General features: G+C 37.2%; 1 protein-coding gene across 1 annotated transcript in view; it reads right to left on the bottom strand.

The window, feature by feature from the left end:
* Positions 1–2,675: 2,675 nt before the first annotated feature.
* The window catches only part of STK17A (serine/threonine kinase 17a), a 28,598-nt gene continuing 12,482 nt past the window's right edge, over positions 2,676–18,791 (bottom strand). The window contains exons 3-7 of the mRNA XM_010581803.1: positions 15,445–15,589; positions 8,790–8,916; positions 8,009–8,057; positions 7,726–7,905; positions 2,676–6,928 (exon numbers count right to left, since the gene is read on the bottom strand). Of these exons, the coding sequence (XP_010580105.1) occupies positions 6,595–6,928; positions 7,726–7,905; positions 8,009–8,057; positions 8,790–8,916; positions 15,445–15,589 (835 nt within the window). The 3' untranslated portion in view covers positions 2,676–6,594. The remainder of the gene's footprint in view (positions 6,929–7,725; positions 7,906–8,008; positions 8,058–8,789; positions 8,917–15,444; positions 15,590–18,791) is intronic.

Below are 18,791 nucleotides of genomic sequence, written 5' to 3'. Positions count from 1 at the left end.
TATTCAACAATTCTCACAGTAAAAAAAAAGCTTTTCTTATGTTTAAACAAAATTTCCCATGTTTCAGTGTGTGCCCATTGCCTCTTGTCCTGCCACCGGGCACCACTGAGAACCTGGCTCCATCCTCTTTACTTTTCCCCTACGGGTATTTATACCCATTGATAAGATCCCTCCCCAGGCCTTCTCCTCCAGGCTGACAATCCCAGGTCTCTCAGCCTCATTTACAGGTGCTGCAATCCTTTAATCATTTTCAGTATGTTAAATAATTTCTTTTAAATTGGCTTGAAAATTTGCATAGTTCCTTTGCCAGTTGTTGGTGTGGTTAAAACAACCATCTTCATGACCTTTGCTGGATTGCATGTTTGTTTCTTACTCTCTAGTTTGATTTTAATAGCTTCTGCCAGGCAGTCATCACCCTCAAGGAAACTATCAAGGCAGCAGGCTGTTCAGGGCAAGAACTTAATTTACAACCGAGGAACAACAAATATTGCTTAGCAGACTGTTACAATGCTTGCATCTATTTGAGTTGGACCTGACTAGCACACAGGGGCTATACAGAAGGCTAAGCAGGCTGATATGTTCTCTTTAGAGTATGTTTCTCTAGGTAGTAGTATGGTTTTGTCCAACTTACGGGCCTGCCAGTTCACTTCCTAGCTTGGGCAGATGTCTTGCATCGACAGGGAATGTGATTCATTTGGATTCACCTCCTGTTTAGAAATGAGGATGCATCCAGTTCTTTCTCGCCATTTGCCTGCTTGTCAAAGCAAAATAATTTTCCTACATGTTTTCTGTAAAATTTGCTACAAAGTTCCCCGCAGCATGGCCCAGGCAGTCTATAACACCAATAGCGATGGAGACCTGTCATGTTCTTGGTGTTACTTTGGAAGACACATCACACCTGGCTAAACACCTTTGGTTCATTTTATGTAGCACCAAGTATATAAAAAATACTAGAATCACGTCATTTCTTGACCAATATAATGCAGTTTCTGTTAACTGGCTCTCCTAGAAGACTTAGTTACAAGCACCTTTATCCAATAACTTCTGAGACAGCCTTTGCCTCTCTTTGCTTGTTGAGGCCCACGGCAAGAACTTCCATCCAGCAGACCAGCTGGATCTCACAGGGTGCTACTGGAAGGTGGCAGTCAGTAAGGTGATACCCCAACAGTTCAGGAGATTTTCCTGTAAGGATTAGTTAAAGGGCACCTGTGTAAGTCAGTCTGTACACTGGGATTACAAATTAATCAAAGAGATGGGGTACACTGATTTCAACGCATCACCAGCTTAGCTGTGATTCTGATTGCACAAGCAAGCAAAGACTCAATGCAATTAAGTTCTCTGTGTTTACAGGAAAAAAGATAATCCCTTCCGGTAGTTAAGGTCCCTCTCCTCTCCTAATTTTGCAGTAACAGTTGTGGTCCTAACGCTCTGCTTCACTTTGACAAATCCTAACCTTTTCTTAATTATGAAAGATTTTATCACACCATATGGACTTAATTTTTTTTTTCTGTTTTATAAAGCTTCCAGGTTGTATTTTTATGAAACCAAAATATTTTACTTTTACAGAGCTATACAGTTGTCAGCTGTCTTATAATGGGAACAACTAATGAAATTAAGCAGTGTTAGAAGAGGAAATGCCTTTCCATAGAAGAGGAAACACTTTTCTCACCCAGCATCTAGTCAGTACTGACTTTCCCCACAGCAACTCACATCAGGCAAATAACAGAGCTCTGGACACAGCACACCTTGGAGGGGATATTAAAGTTTCAGTGCTTCAGAGCACACATTTCGGCATGATTTGTTAAAACTGGATTAATGCTGATTTGCATCTGCTCCACCCTCTCCTGGAGACACAGCCATCCTACATTGCACACCATTCGTTGGCATTTAAATACCATCTTTCCAACCCCATGTCTTCAGGCAGGTCATTTCCCACCTGTCAGATATGTGAAATAACAGTCCTAAGAGTTTAATGGCAATATATTTCTAGGTTTAGTATACACCAAGGAAAAAAACAACCAGGAAGATTTACATGGATAATGTGACTATATTTATTAATCCCAATGGCAGCTTAATTCAACATCTGTAAATGCTGTATCGTGAAGATCTCTACAGTGCAGGCATATTGCTTTAGAGTGGAAAAGATTATTGATGCATTTAATATTTGCTGCACAAATTGAATAAATGTGTAATTCAGAATAATAAAATATCAGTAATCCTGCTATATGGGTGTTGAGAAAAATAACTTTACAGAAGTCCTTGGAGAAAAGCAAGGGCATTTGAATAGGAGACTCAGTCTAACATATTACAACCCAGTACCAGCAATATATTTCTAGCTAGTATTCAAAGCCAAGCATGGTGTCCACTCACCAACCACATAAGCAGTTAAGTTGCAGTAGCTTGCAGTGCAGCACTGTACTTCAGCTTTACTGTTGATTCCAGTTATCATGCAGGCATCCTGCACCAGACTAGTGTAACTTTTGGAATTCTGTTTCACATCAGTAATGCTGTCTTGAAGAAAGATTATGGTTTCTTTTTTTAAGAAAACCACTATGTTTTAAAGTGTTTCCCAATGCATGAACAAAAGACCCATCAGCTGTTCAGAAAACAAAATTTCCTTTATTATAAAGTTCCTGAAACAGTAAACACCTTATCAGAAGTACAATGAACTGGCACTATTTCTTTAAAAAGTTGAACTATCTTCCAGGAACAGCACCTGGAATATTCAAGAGAGCTCTTAATCCATGGAATAACTTGGTGCAAGGCCCACCTTCCTCCCTGTCCCCTGCCAGCACCACCAGTGGAGAATGGGCAGTTAATTTTTATGTGCATTTCCTACCTAACAGCTCTCAGTCTTCATCTGGTAGATTGCAAGCTGGAATTCACCCTTTTGTATTTACGGATCCTCAGCTGAAAAGCGTAAGAAATGGGACAAATCGCAATGCAAATTCAGCTTTGGACAATAAAAGGATTATTTTATAGAACTTTCGGTTTAATGACTAAAAAAATCTATAGCCTCTTGCTTGAAGAGGTGAATGTAGCAACAAGACAGGAAGAGACAAGGCTTTGCTTTCAACTAGATGTTTGCTGTTTATTCCAGCAACTGCAACAGAGGCACAGGCCTGGACCCCCCCACCTATAGACATAGTTCATGTCCCTTGCATCAGAACCATAGGAATAACAATTCTCCAGCAATTTCTAAGAACATCTGCACTTCCATTCCTTTCAGTTTGCTGCATTCAAGCAGACAACAGCCATGCTCCCAGTGTTACGAAGGCAGCCAGCAAGTGCCCAGTCTGGAGTGGGGACTGAGAGAGCGTTGCCCACAGGGGACAAGTTGATTCCTTCTCCGCAACCACCCCCTTCCCCACAAACACTTTAAGGCTTAAGCAGTTTTTTTTCAGATGAACTGTGTATGTACATGCAGTCCTTCGTATTCATGGAGCTGCGGAAAACCAGCTCTTCTTCACAAGCTAGTGATTTGTTCCCAGTCTTAATGTGTTACTTCACTAGCAACTAAGCCTCTCAAAACCGTTAACCTCAATAGCCCCTTTCTACAGTGTCGGGTAAGAATACCTCATTTACAGCTTTACCCACACTTACAGTGGAACAGAAATAGCTTCAAGTGTGTGGGACTGGCTGACAGTCCTGCAGTTAAATGTTATAGAAAATTTTCCTATTATAGGGCCAATCTAAGATGCCTTGTTTATAACTTATACTATTAAACTTTCACAACTTTATACAAATTCTTAATGATGTTAAAAAACACTGTACAAAGCCACCTTAAGGCACAAAAAGTTAAACAGAAATGCAGCCCACTGGAAATCTCAAAGCAGCCAATTCAAGAGAAGCTGGCCTTGTAATAAGTACATAGTTCATTTATACATGTTAAGCTTCATTGTCATACATTACAAACAGTAAATATAGGACAAAATGTATGCTGCTCAGCATCTACTCTTTTTCATTAGTAACAGTCCCCATCTGAGACATGACCTGTGGTTACAAATAGGAACTGAAACAGGTATATGTCCCTCAAATGATTTGCTATGGGCAACCATGAGGTATTACACAGTTAGGGATGCAGATACAACAATGTTGTTTTGTAAGGGTGGGATGTGAGCATGCTTCAACCTCAGTGCTTTGCTCAACTTTGTAAAGTTGGAAGTATGGATGTGAAAAAAAGAAGTCCAAATGTCAGTGATGGAAGCTGGGAGAAATTGTAATCTTGCACAAAAGAATTTCATAAGTTAATGTCCCCTCACCCAAGCAAATTGTCTTGGGCAAATGAGTGAACAGTAAAAGAAAGATGCCATGAAGAGTACTGTTGTGCCTAAAAAGTCTGAAACAAATCAGCTTTGTAGGAATATGCAGTAATGGAGCTATCGTCCACCTCCAGAAACACCCAGATAAAAGCTACTCTGTTGGCTCCAGGATTCTTGTTTAACTTCTACTAATGGCCAGCCAGAGCTATCCAAGAAAATCTTGCATGGTATCTTCTTAGTAGGAGTCTATAGGTTACTGTCTACAGGAGGGAAAAAAAAGCAAATGACTTAATTTCTCCAGAGTATGAAAGGCACCTCTGCATTACAATATAAAACACATCCAAACTCAATTATGAGTACTAGTGGATATGTTCTTATATGAAGGTCGTCAAGGAGTGAGAAGTTGCCCTACCTACATGAATATTCGGTATGCAATTCCATAGGGGAAGAAGCCTGACAGAACGGTTTAATTTAGGTGCAATTTTTCTGATGTGGCTTCAAGGGAAGGCAACCAGACCACTGGCAAGGAAGCCTTATAGAAAAATGCTCATTGCCCCACTCAGTGTCACACTGCTTTTGGTTCAGTTTTCTTCTTTACTAGTGCTTTTTCTCCCACCCTGACAGCAAGGCTAATTAGATCACCTCAGTACTGCTTGTGGTGTTAATAAGCCATTAACCTTTTGTGTGAGGGAGGAATTGTAACATTAGCACAGAGCACTGAACTCCTGTTCGCTAAAGAGTAAGAACATTCTTGGTACATTTGAAATTAGGAAAGTCTGTAGCAACATGGAAAAAAGGAAAAACTAGCTTAAGAGTTTCTATTCATTGTTTTATAGCAAGAAAGCTTTTGTCAGGGTTCATTATAAAGAAACAGCGTAAGGAAACCAAATAAATAGTTGAATAGTTAACACTATGCAATATAATAGTACTAAACTTCAATTACATAACAATTAAACTTTGGAACAGCATCAATATGAAGGATTTCTTAGAAAACTAGGACTCAGTCCGAGATCCTCAGACCTGTACATTGCAAAAACCAGTCAATTTTGATGCCCAGCTGGTCCCAGCTTTGTCCTCTGAGGGACCGTGTCCATTGAGAACTATGACCCATCCATACAGCTCCCTAATTCCACTCTGCCCCATCATACACATGCTGTTTTTCCCAAGTGTCTAAGGGAGAGTGATCAGGAAGCACGAGGTATGAGTTGTGCTTCATTGTTTCAGAGGAAGCGGTATCTTCTTCCTCATCTGATAGCTATATTGAACAAGGTTATGCAATCTAGCCTAAGGATGTTTCTTTCTGCCTTAAAGCAGCTGTTAGAGGAACAGAAAGAAGGCAGAAATGACCTCATGCTCCCAGTAAAACCCCAGCCGGGTTCTGGGGGGAGGTGGAGTCAAGGGCTGACTTACCATTAGTTGGACAAACTGTCTGATCAAACATGGTGGAGTCAGTGAAGAGAACTTCAGTAACTTCAGTAGAGCTACATCAGACCCTCTGGCATTCCTTTTTTCCACTCATCAACACTGTGCAGTCACACTGAGCTGGATTCTATTAGCACATCTCGCCCAACACAGGAGGGGAAGGGAGCAATGTCTGCTGGCTCTCAAGAGGAACTGACTTAAGCAAATTCATCACCCTCTGGAGCAGGATTTTACTGTGCTCCCAAATAAAGAAGTATCACCAGTCTGATCTGGAATTGATCCCCAATACAAATTTCTTTACCTGTGGGACATGCACATCTCTTCCTAGAGAAGTGCAGCTCACTGTTTAGTATACACCACATAAGTCTGGGTCTTTGACTGGATGTAAACAAAAAAATATATGCACAGTATAACTTTGAAATCTGCATGTCAAACCAGTTAATCAAATTCTCCTCTCATACAATTTTTAGATCAGTAGATAGTTCCACTGAAGTCAGGAGTGCTAAAAGGTGTTTGAGGAAACCCCAGCATTATATATTTGCATTAAATGTCAAAACATATCCTAAAATACTCCTCTTGACATCTGTCACTGAAACACTTCCAATGTCAACTTCTCCAGAACACTGGAACAATTAACAAAAACTCTGCTACCAAGCAACAAAAACCCCTAGAAATAAAAATTACAAACAAAAATAAGCTTTTTATCTTTGTTACATTCCTGCCAGCCACTTGAAATCTTGTTTATCTGTTCCATGAAATTAAAAACTTGGCACGTTTTCCTTGGATGCCATTTATCAACATTTTCTTTTATCTAGAACATTTATTGCATATCAGAAATTCACTTGGCTAGGATATATTTGTTTAGTAGAAAACACTGCCTTCCAGTTATAGCTATGAAGCTCCACACAGTTCAGTAAATGAATTCTCCTGGTATTTCTTGCAGTAATGGTTCCTCAAATTTAAATCGTTTGGAAATGGCTTTCTGCTCAGTTACTTTTTCTTTTTCTGACTGCCTACATTGTCCCAGTGTATACGAAGCCACTACAATTAGTTCTTCTGTCACTATGGATTCTTCCTCTTCAGTCTTCTCAGCATCTACTGATTTTTCAGAGGCAGAATCTGCATCTTTCTGGGTGGTATCACTGGTCTCCCCTCCTGTACTCTTATTCCAGGCCCTGCAAGCAGGATTATCACTTTGTTCTAACCATGGATGTTGAAGACATTCTTCAGCAGTTGCCCGGTCCCTGCAGAGGAAGGAAAGTGTTAAAATAAGTGTCCAAATGAATTTGAAATCCAGTACCTTGCAGAAGAGATCCATCCAAGGATACGACTGTATTAAAGACAGACAGACAGAAGTTAAAAAAAGCACTGATATCTATCTTTTGCCAAAAAAGACCAACAGCAGCCCAAGGAGATGAACTGCTAATATTTAAAATAAGGGAGTTTATAGATCCTTAAATATCAGTTTACACTCCCATGTTTAAACTTTCAAAGTTTATACAGATTTTTTTTTTAATATATAGGAAAATTATCCAATCCTTACTTTCTTCAAGTATTCCCATAGACAAGCAGTAGGCAATTTCAATAGTTGACATGCCCCATGACGAACTGGTGAAGTTCCACAGAAAACCCCTTTTCTATTTTGAGACCTGGAATTTCCAGTTTACTGCCCATCGAGAGAAGCATACTAACAAACCAGAAGAGTAAGGTACTCTACCAACTCATCAAAAAAAAAAAGGCTCAAAGCATAGTTCATTTAAAAGACATCAAAGTACCTGCAAGGAAAGTCAGTATACTGTACCACATGTTATAATTCATATAGTTTTCTGAAATCAATTTGACTTTTAATTACTAATACTTGAACACATTCAGAATATGCAGATTTGGAGGGAAATTTTCATATACATGAAACATACTAGCACAATGAAATATGAATAATCAAAGTTACCTTATACTTTAAAAATGAAAATGCCAGCACTTGCTACATTTAAGATTAATCCAGTCTGACATACTAGCATATACAATTGTGTATTTTACTTACTCGGGTTTCTTAACAAGCAGAGTTTTGATGAAATCCACGGCAGACTCTGATATGAGGTCAAAGTCTTCTCCAGAGTAAGTTACATTCATCTGAGATATATTTAAGAATGTTTCTTGTTTATCATCTCCTAAGAAAGGCGATATCCCTGTTAGCATAACATATGCCAGTACTCCAATGCTCCTAGATTAAAAGTAAAAAACAGAAGAGCAGTTTTTTAGGGTTTTGGTTTTTTAAAAAAAACTTTTCAGTAAAGTTATGATAACTATTCATTTGTTCAACTTACCACATGTCAGTTGCTGTACTGATTGGATCATAACTCAGAATTTCAGGAGCTATTCAGGGAAAAGAAAACAAGGGTTTTTTTGTCATATGCAGACATTACATTGTAGTTATATAGTGCAATAACAGGCATGTGGTAAAATTTAAGATAAGCCATTTGAAGCATGACAGTCTTTTGAAATCAAGATATTTCTATTCAAGTTAAGTGATTGCTATCATTCATTGGTTTTAAATAAAAAAAAAATCGTTTTCCTTTTATTATCATCTTCAGAAGCCAAGCCAGTCTCCTTCCCAATTAAGGAAGCTGTATACAAATTTCTTAAGGAAAAATTGGAAATATCCAACATTCCATATTCCACAGCACTGAAACCCATGCCCATAAAGATATACCATACAACTTAAAGATATTTTTAAATATGTTTTCAAGGCCTGGAATGATTTGTTTTTTTTAAAAAATAAAATGGCTACAAACCTCCACAGGCTAAAATACTATATTAAGAGACTGAGTATGTAATTTTGAACTCTTAATCCAAGTAATACTTATTATCACTGCTGGTAAGAATCATCTAAAGCATGTACTCATCTTCAACACAAGCACACAATTATCACTCAGACTAGCAAGGCTTGCCTGTTCTACCTTTTACAGCAGTACCATGTCCAAGTAATAACCTGATCTTCCAACACAGTAACTACACAGCCAGTCTGGCATTCCCCAAATCGAGGTAGTTTCTCTTTTCACTTCCCAAAAGCCTGGACTATACATCACTCCTATAGTAACAACTTACCTACATATTCTGGAGTTCCCATTATTTCTCTTAGTTCCTCACTGCTCTTCATTATTCTGGAAAGGCCAAAATCTACTATCTTAATGTCTCCCAGAGGAGACTTACTGGTTAGTAGAATATTTTGGGGCTGAAAAACAAAAGAAGGAGACTTTCAGAATCAGCCAAATCTAATGTCTATAACACCATATTGCATAATTATTTTAGATCATGAGTAGCAATAATGAATTCCATAACAAGTATGATACCCAGGATCACTTATTTATTTCCCCCAAGGTGAACTTGAAGAGACATGTAGGCTAAAAGGAGTGGCAGGATTTTCTGTTTATAACTGACAATCAAACATCTACCTTTATTAGCTTAGAACACATATAAAACACATGCTAATAGCTATCATTTAACAATAGCATATAAATACCTCCACATTTGTACCTTTTAGTCCTTCATATCACCTTTTTAACTCTCCTTCCCTCCTTGCTTCCTTCTAATAGATGGTGTAAAATACCTCCTGTTGAAGGGTACCCAAAACCAGCCAATCATTTTAAAAAGCCTGAACACATAAAACTATTTGACTACACCTGTTTAAAGAAAGTCTGTTGCAACCAACCTCAATCTTGTTCAAAGTACAAACAATTGTATTACAGAACACTAACTGAAGAACAGTTTAAAAAATACAGCAGCCTGAAAAACAGGTTTTTAAGACCATCACCTTTGGATAAACTTGTTTGCTCTGACGTCATTAGATCTTGGCTGTCATCCTTCAAAGCAACTTTGTGGTCATTAAGAAGTTCCTTACCATCTATTTCAAATGCTAGCTCAGTTAAAAAAAATAAATCTGAAAACTAACTTTAGACAACAGGTCTTCAAGATTTTTTTGCAGCTGAAGCATATCCTTGCCAAAAAAAAAAAGGCACAACTCTCCCTGCCCCCAGGCCAATGATCACATTGAGTTCTATCATTAACTTCTCTGAATGGTAACACTGACAGTTGACACTGCATTCATGCCTTTGCTAAGCACAAGTTCCATGAAAGTGAAAAAGCCTTTATTTATTGGGAACCTGGATTGTCTTGCATCAGGGATGGCTGAAAAGGGAGGAGGGCAAAACATTAACACCAAAGCAACCACTGACTGATAATCCAACTGGATTAACACCAGCATTTATACTTTTTCCCTAATCACTGAGCCATTGTGTCCTCATCACCTAGTCAATCATGAAGGCAGCTTTCACATGAATAGCCTTGCTTTTGAACACAGAAATAAAACTGTGCAAGAACATTTTAAAAACCTTGGGCCAGTTCTTTCTGCAAGACCTAAATATAGTAAAGTTCTTTCATTCCTGCAAACTTAAACCATGGTATTTCAAACTCCATGATGTTGTCAATCTATTTTCTGTTTGTAAATCTGTTAAGAACAGCTTATTTTTTGCTTACAAACTGGTGGCTGTACAAAGGCTTTTGGAGCTGTGCATTAACATATGCTTTATAGTTCACATTTATTCTCTATTTGTATTAGAAAAGCAAACATCCAAAAAAGCTGACCATGCCTCCCTAATTAGTCTCTCAGATGTTCTTCCCAGTGGGAAATTTAGTTACTTTCTGAAGAGGCAAATAGAAAGCACGCGAAAACCATTTGTTCTCTATATTTAAACAAGGAAAAGTTTTTCATGGAAATGTTTTGTGAAATGAAGAAGTTTCTATTGTCTTTTTTTAAAAACAATCTTATACTCAAAACACACCTATGCAGGAAAAAAATTGTCTACAGTATGAATTGAGTCATAACCCTAAATCAATTCATAATGAAATGTCAGTTGTTTTCTTCTTTTAAGGAATCATTATGGGGTTTATGTGAAGTGACAGTCTAAACACCAGCATGAAACCTTAAAGAAGCCATAGCTTTGAACTTAACCATAGATTTCAGCTTGACACAATTACTCTAAAACTTTAAGAAAAGGAAGATCATTTTCCCACATCTGTAATGCTGTTTCTCTTTTGTTTTTCCTCTGCTATAATACACCTAGGTTTGCCTAATGCTAATTAGCCTACAAAGACAAGAGAGATGCAGGCCAGAGGCTCACCTGGTAGCCATTCTAAAAACGGTCTTTCACTCTTACCATCAAGCAGTAATGAAATGGCTGATGAAAACTGTCAAATGGCAACATTTAGAAACCTCCCCCTCTACTGCAATAAGGCTTAAAGGTTCCAATTTACATCCTTTTATGTTGTGCACTGAACAAAAACATAAAAAGAAGAAAATCCTTGGCTAAATGGACAATCTCAATGGATGTACTTTACTACAAGATTGGTATGTGCCCAGAAACCACGACGTGGCCACACAAGTCCAGACCAATGCCGTAGTTAGCACAGCCAGAAATGGGTACCTTGGGAAAGATTATAGAAACAAGACAAAAAGTTGTATTTGATACATACTGTCAACAGCTAGAAACTTGGGCTTTAGGAATTTGATATGTTGGTCATACCTGTATCATCATGTTAAGAGTAATAGCAGTGAAAAGCATCATTTGTAATTGCAAATATTAACTAGTCTTATGTATTGCACTTAAATTGGACTAAACTACTGTCACATGAAGAATGTACCTTTCTTGACACTATGAACATCACTGCAAAGGCCAAACTAAGGCAATGTATACAAAGATCAGGTCTCATCTGGAAACTTATTCTGTGAGTCACAGAAATTGTTTGTAATAAATGTACTTAGTAAAATAAGATACCTTTCAACCCTACCTTGCCCGCAGGTTTTGGAATCTTATAAACTGACTATATAATGGCAAAATCCATACATTGCAAATTTGCCATTATCCCAGAAGTTTCTATGAGCCTCTGGCCCTAATATTGCTTGTACTTTAGTTGGTTTCAAAAAGAGTATGACTAAGGACACATGATAAAGGTCATGTTTTTAAACTAATCAATGCCTCACCTTAACCTGCAACGTTAATAAAGTTAGGTATCTAATTTTGTAATACTGTAAAAACAATCAGATCCCTAGAAGACAGAAATTATCCAAGGAATAATGCATAGAAACAGGAAAAAGAGACTAGCTTGGATACCCCAGCTACATTGCATGTAAAGACACTAAATTAGGCTGATCAGTCTGCCCTAAAAAAAAAATTAAAGGACTCCCATATCTTTAAAGCAATTGAAATGTAAGAGCAGAGTTTACTTGGGGGTTGGGATTTTTTTGGTCAATGTGTACAAGTGGAAAAAATGCAACAGGTCACTAAAAGAGTAGACATATTAGATTGGCATCACACTTAATTTCCCAAAATAAGCAATGTCAGGTCCCATAAATTAAGAAATAAGGCTATCATCAAAATAGGTTCTGTAGAACCTGGATACTCTATACATGCCTATTAACAAACAGCTAATTGATATAAATGTTTGAACTCCAGATTAAACTGTTCTTTTGCCTTGAAAAACTGGTATTTTAATTGTTAACTCTTTTCTTAGTTTCCTGGGTGTATTGGGTTTGTGTGGCAGAGGTTTGGTAGCAGGGGTGGGGGCTACAGGGATGGCTCCTGTGAGAAGCTGCTAGAAGCTTCCCCAGCTCCAAGTCAGACCTGCCACGAGCCATCAGTGACAGTGGTAGTGCCTCTGGGATAACATATTTAAGAAGGGGAAACCTGCAGCAGAGAGGGGAGCGGGATGTGAGAGAAACTCCTCTGCAGACACCAAGGTCAGTGAAGAAGGAGAGGAGGAGGTGCACAGGAGGAGGGGATGCCCCTGCAGCCTGTGTTGAGACAAGAGGCAGCTAGTCCTTCCTCAGCCCCCATGCCTTTTTAAATTCTCTTCCATTCCCAACTACTTTAAGCTTTTACCAAACACCAATTCAAGATCAAATCAAACAGCAAAGGAAAACAGAGAAAGGAGTCTTCCCTTACTCTGCAGCTTTTATGCACCATTAAGAGGAAATGAAAGACTCCTGACTACAGTCTATGCACACCCTACAAATTAAATGGCATCAACACAATACTGTCAAGTGATACTTAATTTGCACTCAGTAGCATTATATTTGCTCTTTCTCCAAGTCAAAACTGGATTACACAATTGTATTTTGCTATTAAAAACAAGCCATATTTCAACCATCTTTCAGGAGAACCATGCTTTTGGAAAGAAATGTGGCAACCAAGCCACATCAAAATACCCCATTTTTTTTCTGCAGTGTTTAGTCTCGTAGGAAAAATCTTGCATCTATTAAGGGGGAGGCAGACAGAAGCTAAAGCAAGCTAGCTGCCAGTGTCACAGATCTGGTTGATTAGATTTATAATATAAAACTACAACAACAAGCAGACAATCACATACTGACAACCATTTTGACTTAAATTCTTCTGGGGGTAGAGCCTGACCTCTTTGAAGGTGCAACATATGGAAAATTGGATGGACCTTTCCAAAGGTATTTGTACCAGCTAGATGAAAGGGAAACCTTTAGAGACCCAAAGGTGAAACTAATAGCACAAGGAAAATATTTTAGCAAGAATTTGTAAGCTTTTTGATATTGGCAAAACCCCTGCTTAACAGCAGTATACTTTGCACAAGTCTTCCAAATGTCACCCCACAAAAGCAAGTATTTAGTAAATTCCATGGTGCTGTAAGCCACTAGGTAAAGCAGCATGAGCCATGCTATACAACGGAAGATGGTTTGAGGCCAGTGGGTTAACAAACATGCAGCCAAAACCAGCACCCAACTTCAATTTTTGAGTTCCTTGAAAAATGGGCCTTTTTTTAGTCTTGCAAGGCATGTGGGTCAATCAATCTTTGCAAGTCATGGTTTTTAATCCTACAGTTTCCATCATCTTTATTTACCAATATTCTGAAGACATCCCTAAGCCTTATTTTGCAAAAACCCAATAATCTTATATATCATGAAATTAATCACGCTGTAATTAGGACTCCTATTAAGATCCACTTTTCAAAAACACATCACACACTGCACTAACATATAAACATATCAAACTCAAACACTAGACAATTTGCTCTGCTAATTATCTTTTATAAGCCAGCAAAGCAACACTGGATCTTTCAGTGAGAACTAGATACGCTCAATTTTATAACATAAGTTTTCTGATCAGTTGAAAAGTTTAAGTAATCTTTTTCTGAACTTTGAAAAAGCTACATGTCTGCAAGCTGTAATCAACACCCCGGTCTACTTTTGCCTTTAAGTACTGTAGTCAAATAAAGCACAACAAATGCATTTCTGATTACAGATACCCAGCAGATAGTGCTAAGGACCACCACAGCTTCAGCTACAAACATGCATGAATATATACTGTCCATAAAGACATATTTTAATTTTACATACTTTGCTTCAAGGAAATTCAATGGCCAACCGTAGCAGAGACACCGAGTATCTTGTATAAGTGTACTGGAACTTTAAGGAATTCTAACTGCTCATTTTTAGTCCTTCTGAACACTTATTCTCACATCACTTGTTAAAAATTTTCCATTAATTATTTTAGTATATTAATATTCTGTGTGTGTGACTAAATCAATGGGCTACAGAAAGTTTTAAAGTATTCCACAGATAATTTGAATAAATGGTTGGAAAACCAGGCAGGTGACATATTTGTGTGCAAATATTACTCATCATCTGCCTCAGCTGATGAATGGTTCATGATGTGCTAGGTTAATATATTAAGTATGTACAGCCTGATACTGGAATCTACTGGTAGCTTTGTAATACTGCCAAAATGCAATTAAGTATAAGTAAGGATCTCAGCAACAGAACAACCATGTAGCAGCTTACTACATACTTAGTAAATATGGGAATTGGACATTGAATTTGAAAATTTTAATGCAAGATAGTTTTTATACTGCCTTAGTAATAAAGTAGTCTAAGCTCAAAATGAGATAACATTGCATCTTCCATATGAGTGTATGGATAGAAGCCAAAGAAAATTAACTGCAGCTTGCTGCCAATGGGAGAGGATAGTTTTCTGGATCCCTGTTACAACTCCCTTCTTAACCATAAGCAATACCCTGGAGTTCATGTGATGGCAACTGTACTTTTCTCTTGAATTGGGTCAAAACTATTTTTCAGTAAGAAAAAATATTTACTCCAGTAAATCATTATAATTTATATCCCAATAGGGTGTTGGCCAACTGTTTGGCAGTAAATTACAAACATTTAAATTAAGGTTTACAGTAATTTAAAAAAAAGTTTTATAATTGTATTTAACACATTAATATACTGTTTACCTGTCCTGTATGAACACTTCATTCTGAAGCATTACACTTTATACTACCAGTGTCTCTGCCATCCTTCTGCTTCATCAAAACCCAAGTCAATACAAAAAACAAACCTATTTTTCAATGGCCATCTAATACCTAGACATTTTTATTGCACTTAAAAATGAGTCAGGTCTTACCCAAAGCACTCATTAGCAATTTAAGGTGCAATGCAAATCCACTGTTTAATTCATTACATTTCACTTAATCAAATTAAGTTTATATTTGATGTAATCATAGAAACTCCCGAAAAGGCTTGCACCCCGGTACCTACTGCATCCCAAAGGTTGTATTTTATCGTTTGAGGAATAACTAGATAAAAATTGTCTTAATTACAAATTAGCATTCATATGACATACGACCAACAAGAAAGTCAGCAGATATGAAATTAATGAGAAAAATACAGCAACAATCTTACCTTTAAGTCAAGATGAACCACATTGTTTCTGTGCAAGAACGAAACTCCTTCTAAGATCTGCTTCATAAGTCGTTTAACATCTTTCTCTTTGAAGGCTTCCTCTCTTTCAGCCACACACTGGTCAAAGATTTCACCTCCAGCAGCACTATGGAACAATATGAATTTTATTATTTCAAAGACTAAATTATAGCACCCATTTTGTTCTACTTGCACTATTTTATTTAGCATAAGCAAGATCAGCAGGTGATAGCATCCAATAGTGATACTTTCAGTTATTAAACATTTGGCAAGCTTTTACAGCCTAGGAAGGCTTCTCTGCAGTATGGCAGCTTTGGAAAGAAGCAAAGATCTTAGTCATTTAGGTTAGAGAATATGAATACTACGGAAATTTTGGGGACTATTTTGGAAACGCTACTGACTATGCTTTAAGATGAATGCCACATTTGTTTAAGGGCAGTGTTTACATAAAAGATGTGCCTTTTGCCATTCCTATGAAACCACATGGAAATTTAGCCAAGGTAAGCCTTTGTAAACACAAAGCAAAACAGCCCCACGCCCAGTCCTCCTCAAACACTTTGCACATACTCAAAAGACTAAATGTAAAGTCTATAATTGAACTGTTTATGAAGTCTCTGGTATACAGGGATGCATTAAGTTTCTAAATGGCAGCTTTAATCTAAAAATACTTTTGAAAATTTTAGCTCTCAGCTTGCTTCCTTATCTTTTGTTTATGTATGTTTAAATGAATAACAAAGTAAAAAAAAACAACTAGAAATGAATGTTTTTAAAATACTCCGAAGCCACATGCAGTACCATTTCTGTATAGCAATGATTCTAGAGAACTAAAATTGTTTTACAACATAACCATGTAGCATCAAAAGTAAAATAAGTAGAGCAGAGGCTCCATCTTAAAACAAGAATGGGCATAAGAACATTAGAATGGGGACCATTTTACATATAGATTGGTGAATTACTACCTTGAAATCAACACATACACACTGTTCTGCATGAAATTCTATAATCATCCTTTTGTGAAAGATGGTGAAACCTCCGAGGACAGCATCTTCTCCAGTTACCCCAAACTCTGACATGCCAAACATGACTTTGCACAAGCGTTAATCTTTATTGATGCATAGCTATTTATTCTGCCTTTGCTTGCTCTTTTCTAATAAATTATATTACCTAGGCAATCCAGAAGACAGAGAGGCATATTCAACATGAATATAACAGCCAATGAGAGTTCTACAAAAATGGTGCATTTGGATTATGTCCTCCTAGAAAAAGAACACTTAAATATTCTCAAATTTTCATTTTGCCTATACTAACATTGCTGCTGCGGTCCTAGTACCTTAAAACGCCTCATGGTTTATAGAAGTTTTTTGCCATCCCAGATACTCTCATTACTGTAATTTAAAATTCTCCCTGCAGACTGTCTTACAAGAAAAAAGATTTTAAAAGAGGGTTACATCTTAACTTTTTCTAAATAGTTTTATATTTCTGTTCTATATGCTGGCTAACTGGTATAGCAGTACAATTTGATTTATTAAACTAGGATTTTCTTTTAAAAAAGAAAAGTCCATTAAATAATTATTTTTCTTCATCCTGTATCAAAGGTGGTAGAGCTCAAGAATAAAATGAGGTTTTCAAAGGAATATTAATACTTTAATTCCTCTAGAAAAATTGCATATGCCTGATGCTATCACATCTTTCTTCAGCACATTTTTATGTAATTCAAGGAGAAAGTTAGTTATATTTCAGCTTTGAATAGGATTCAGATATTAATGACATTTTAAAAATGGACACGGGCTAGTGTATTCTAATATTCTAAACCAAATTCCTGTAAAAAGCAACATCAATTGGATCTTCAAGATAGGCATAGAAAAAACATCTACTGTAATCTATAGATTAAACTTTCTACTTTAAGAATGCCATAACATATTACTTGGAAGAATGATTTAATTTCTTGTAGCAGTGAATTATAATGCACATACAGTGATAAGACCTACTACCAAAATTACTAACACAATGTGTTTTACAGCAACAACCCTGGGATTTTGCTGGTATAGCTCTGCCTCTTAAAATAAGCAAAACAATACTTCTGCCATTTAGTTCTGTAAAATAGATTTATACCCCAAAAATGCTGTTGTCAACCAGGGATCGCACTTTAACAGACCCAGCTGACAAATCAGCAAAGGGGGAGGGGGGCCCTTATAAAAAAAAAAAGAAGCCCTGTTTGCTATGTGTCTACTTGGTAGACTCCTGTTACAATTAAGTTACACTAATAAACAAATTAACATTGAAGGAGGCACCAAGCTAACATGTAAGCTACTTAGAATTTTAATACTACACTTAAATAACTTTGAATTAAATGAGTTATAAGTCAAGGCAATAAAAGTTGAAGCAGATAATGTCCCATCACTGAAATCAAGAGACAGCACTACCATATGAGAGTGGAAAACTCTCCATCCAAAAAACGTTTTTTTTAAAAAATGTATTTAAGTACCTCCCAGTACTTCTGAAGATGCCTAGGTTCATTAGCATTTTTAAGAGTGAGATGAGCAAATACAGCCCTTACACATGCACACCCACTTCATGACTTATGAAACATAGCCATTCCCAGCTACCATAGACAAATATACTTTACAAAAAAGTTTCACATGGAAAGGTGGTTTCACATACAATGCTTCAATTTTTTATCAACTTTGCTACTTAGGATGCAGATAGAACAACTTCCAGACAATTCATTCTATCCAAAAATTACCACACTGGAACAAGTAACTAGAAACTCTTTGCAAGAACAGGGGAAATTTGTTACTGCAAGACTGTTTTGTGTATTGTTGCTGGGGAGTGAACATAATTGATTCCCTTAAGCAAAACAGTCAGCTAGCTGTGAGCCAACCCAGTCACAAGTGGTTGAAGTACAATGTCAAAATGAACTCCAGAAAGATTCTCCTGCACACCTCTGCCAAGTTTTGCCAAGCTCCTTAACAATACTTTCAACTCAGTTATTTTGCATTCCCTAGCTAGAGTTCAGGGGAAAAAAATTAATCAAAACACAGAAGGGATTAAAATACCTGTTAGGAAAGTATTACGGGCATGTCATCGCTACATATACATGCAGACCAGTTCTCCGGTGTTTATAACATTTACCCATTTTTCCTCTAAGAACATATTTTCCATTAAGCTGGTTGCTTTTCTCATGGTCATTATGAAATAACAACTTTGCAAACCACTGGGCACCCCCACCCACCTCCACAGAAAATGTTCCTAGGGGATAAAAGCAAAGAATTGCCCTTAGGACAAGAAAGTCTTTAGGAAAGCAAGCCATCTTAATCTGAAAAAAAATG

Source organism: Haliaeetus leucocephalus, unplaced genomic scaffold (genome assembly GCF_000737465.1).
Source record: "Haliaeetus leucocephalus isolate CR32 unplaced genomic scaffold, Haliaeetus_leucocephalus-4.0 Scaffold808, whole genome shotgun sequence".
NCBI classification, from domain to species: Eukaryota; Metazoa; Chordata; class Aves; order Accipitriformes; family Accipitridae; genus Haliaeetus; species Haliaeetus leucocephalus.
This window is presented reverse-complemented; position numbering and strand designations above follow the sequence as displayed.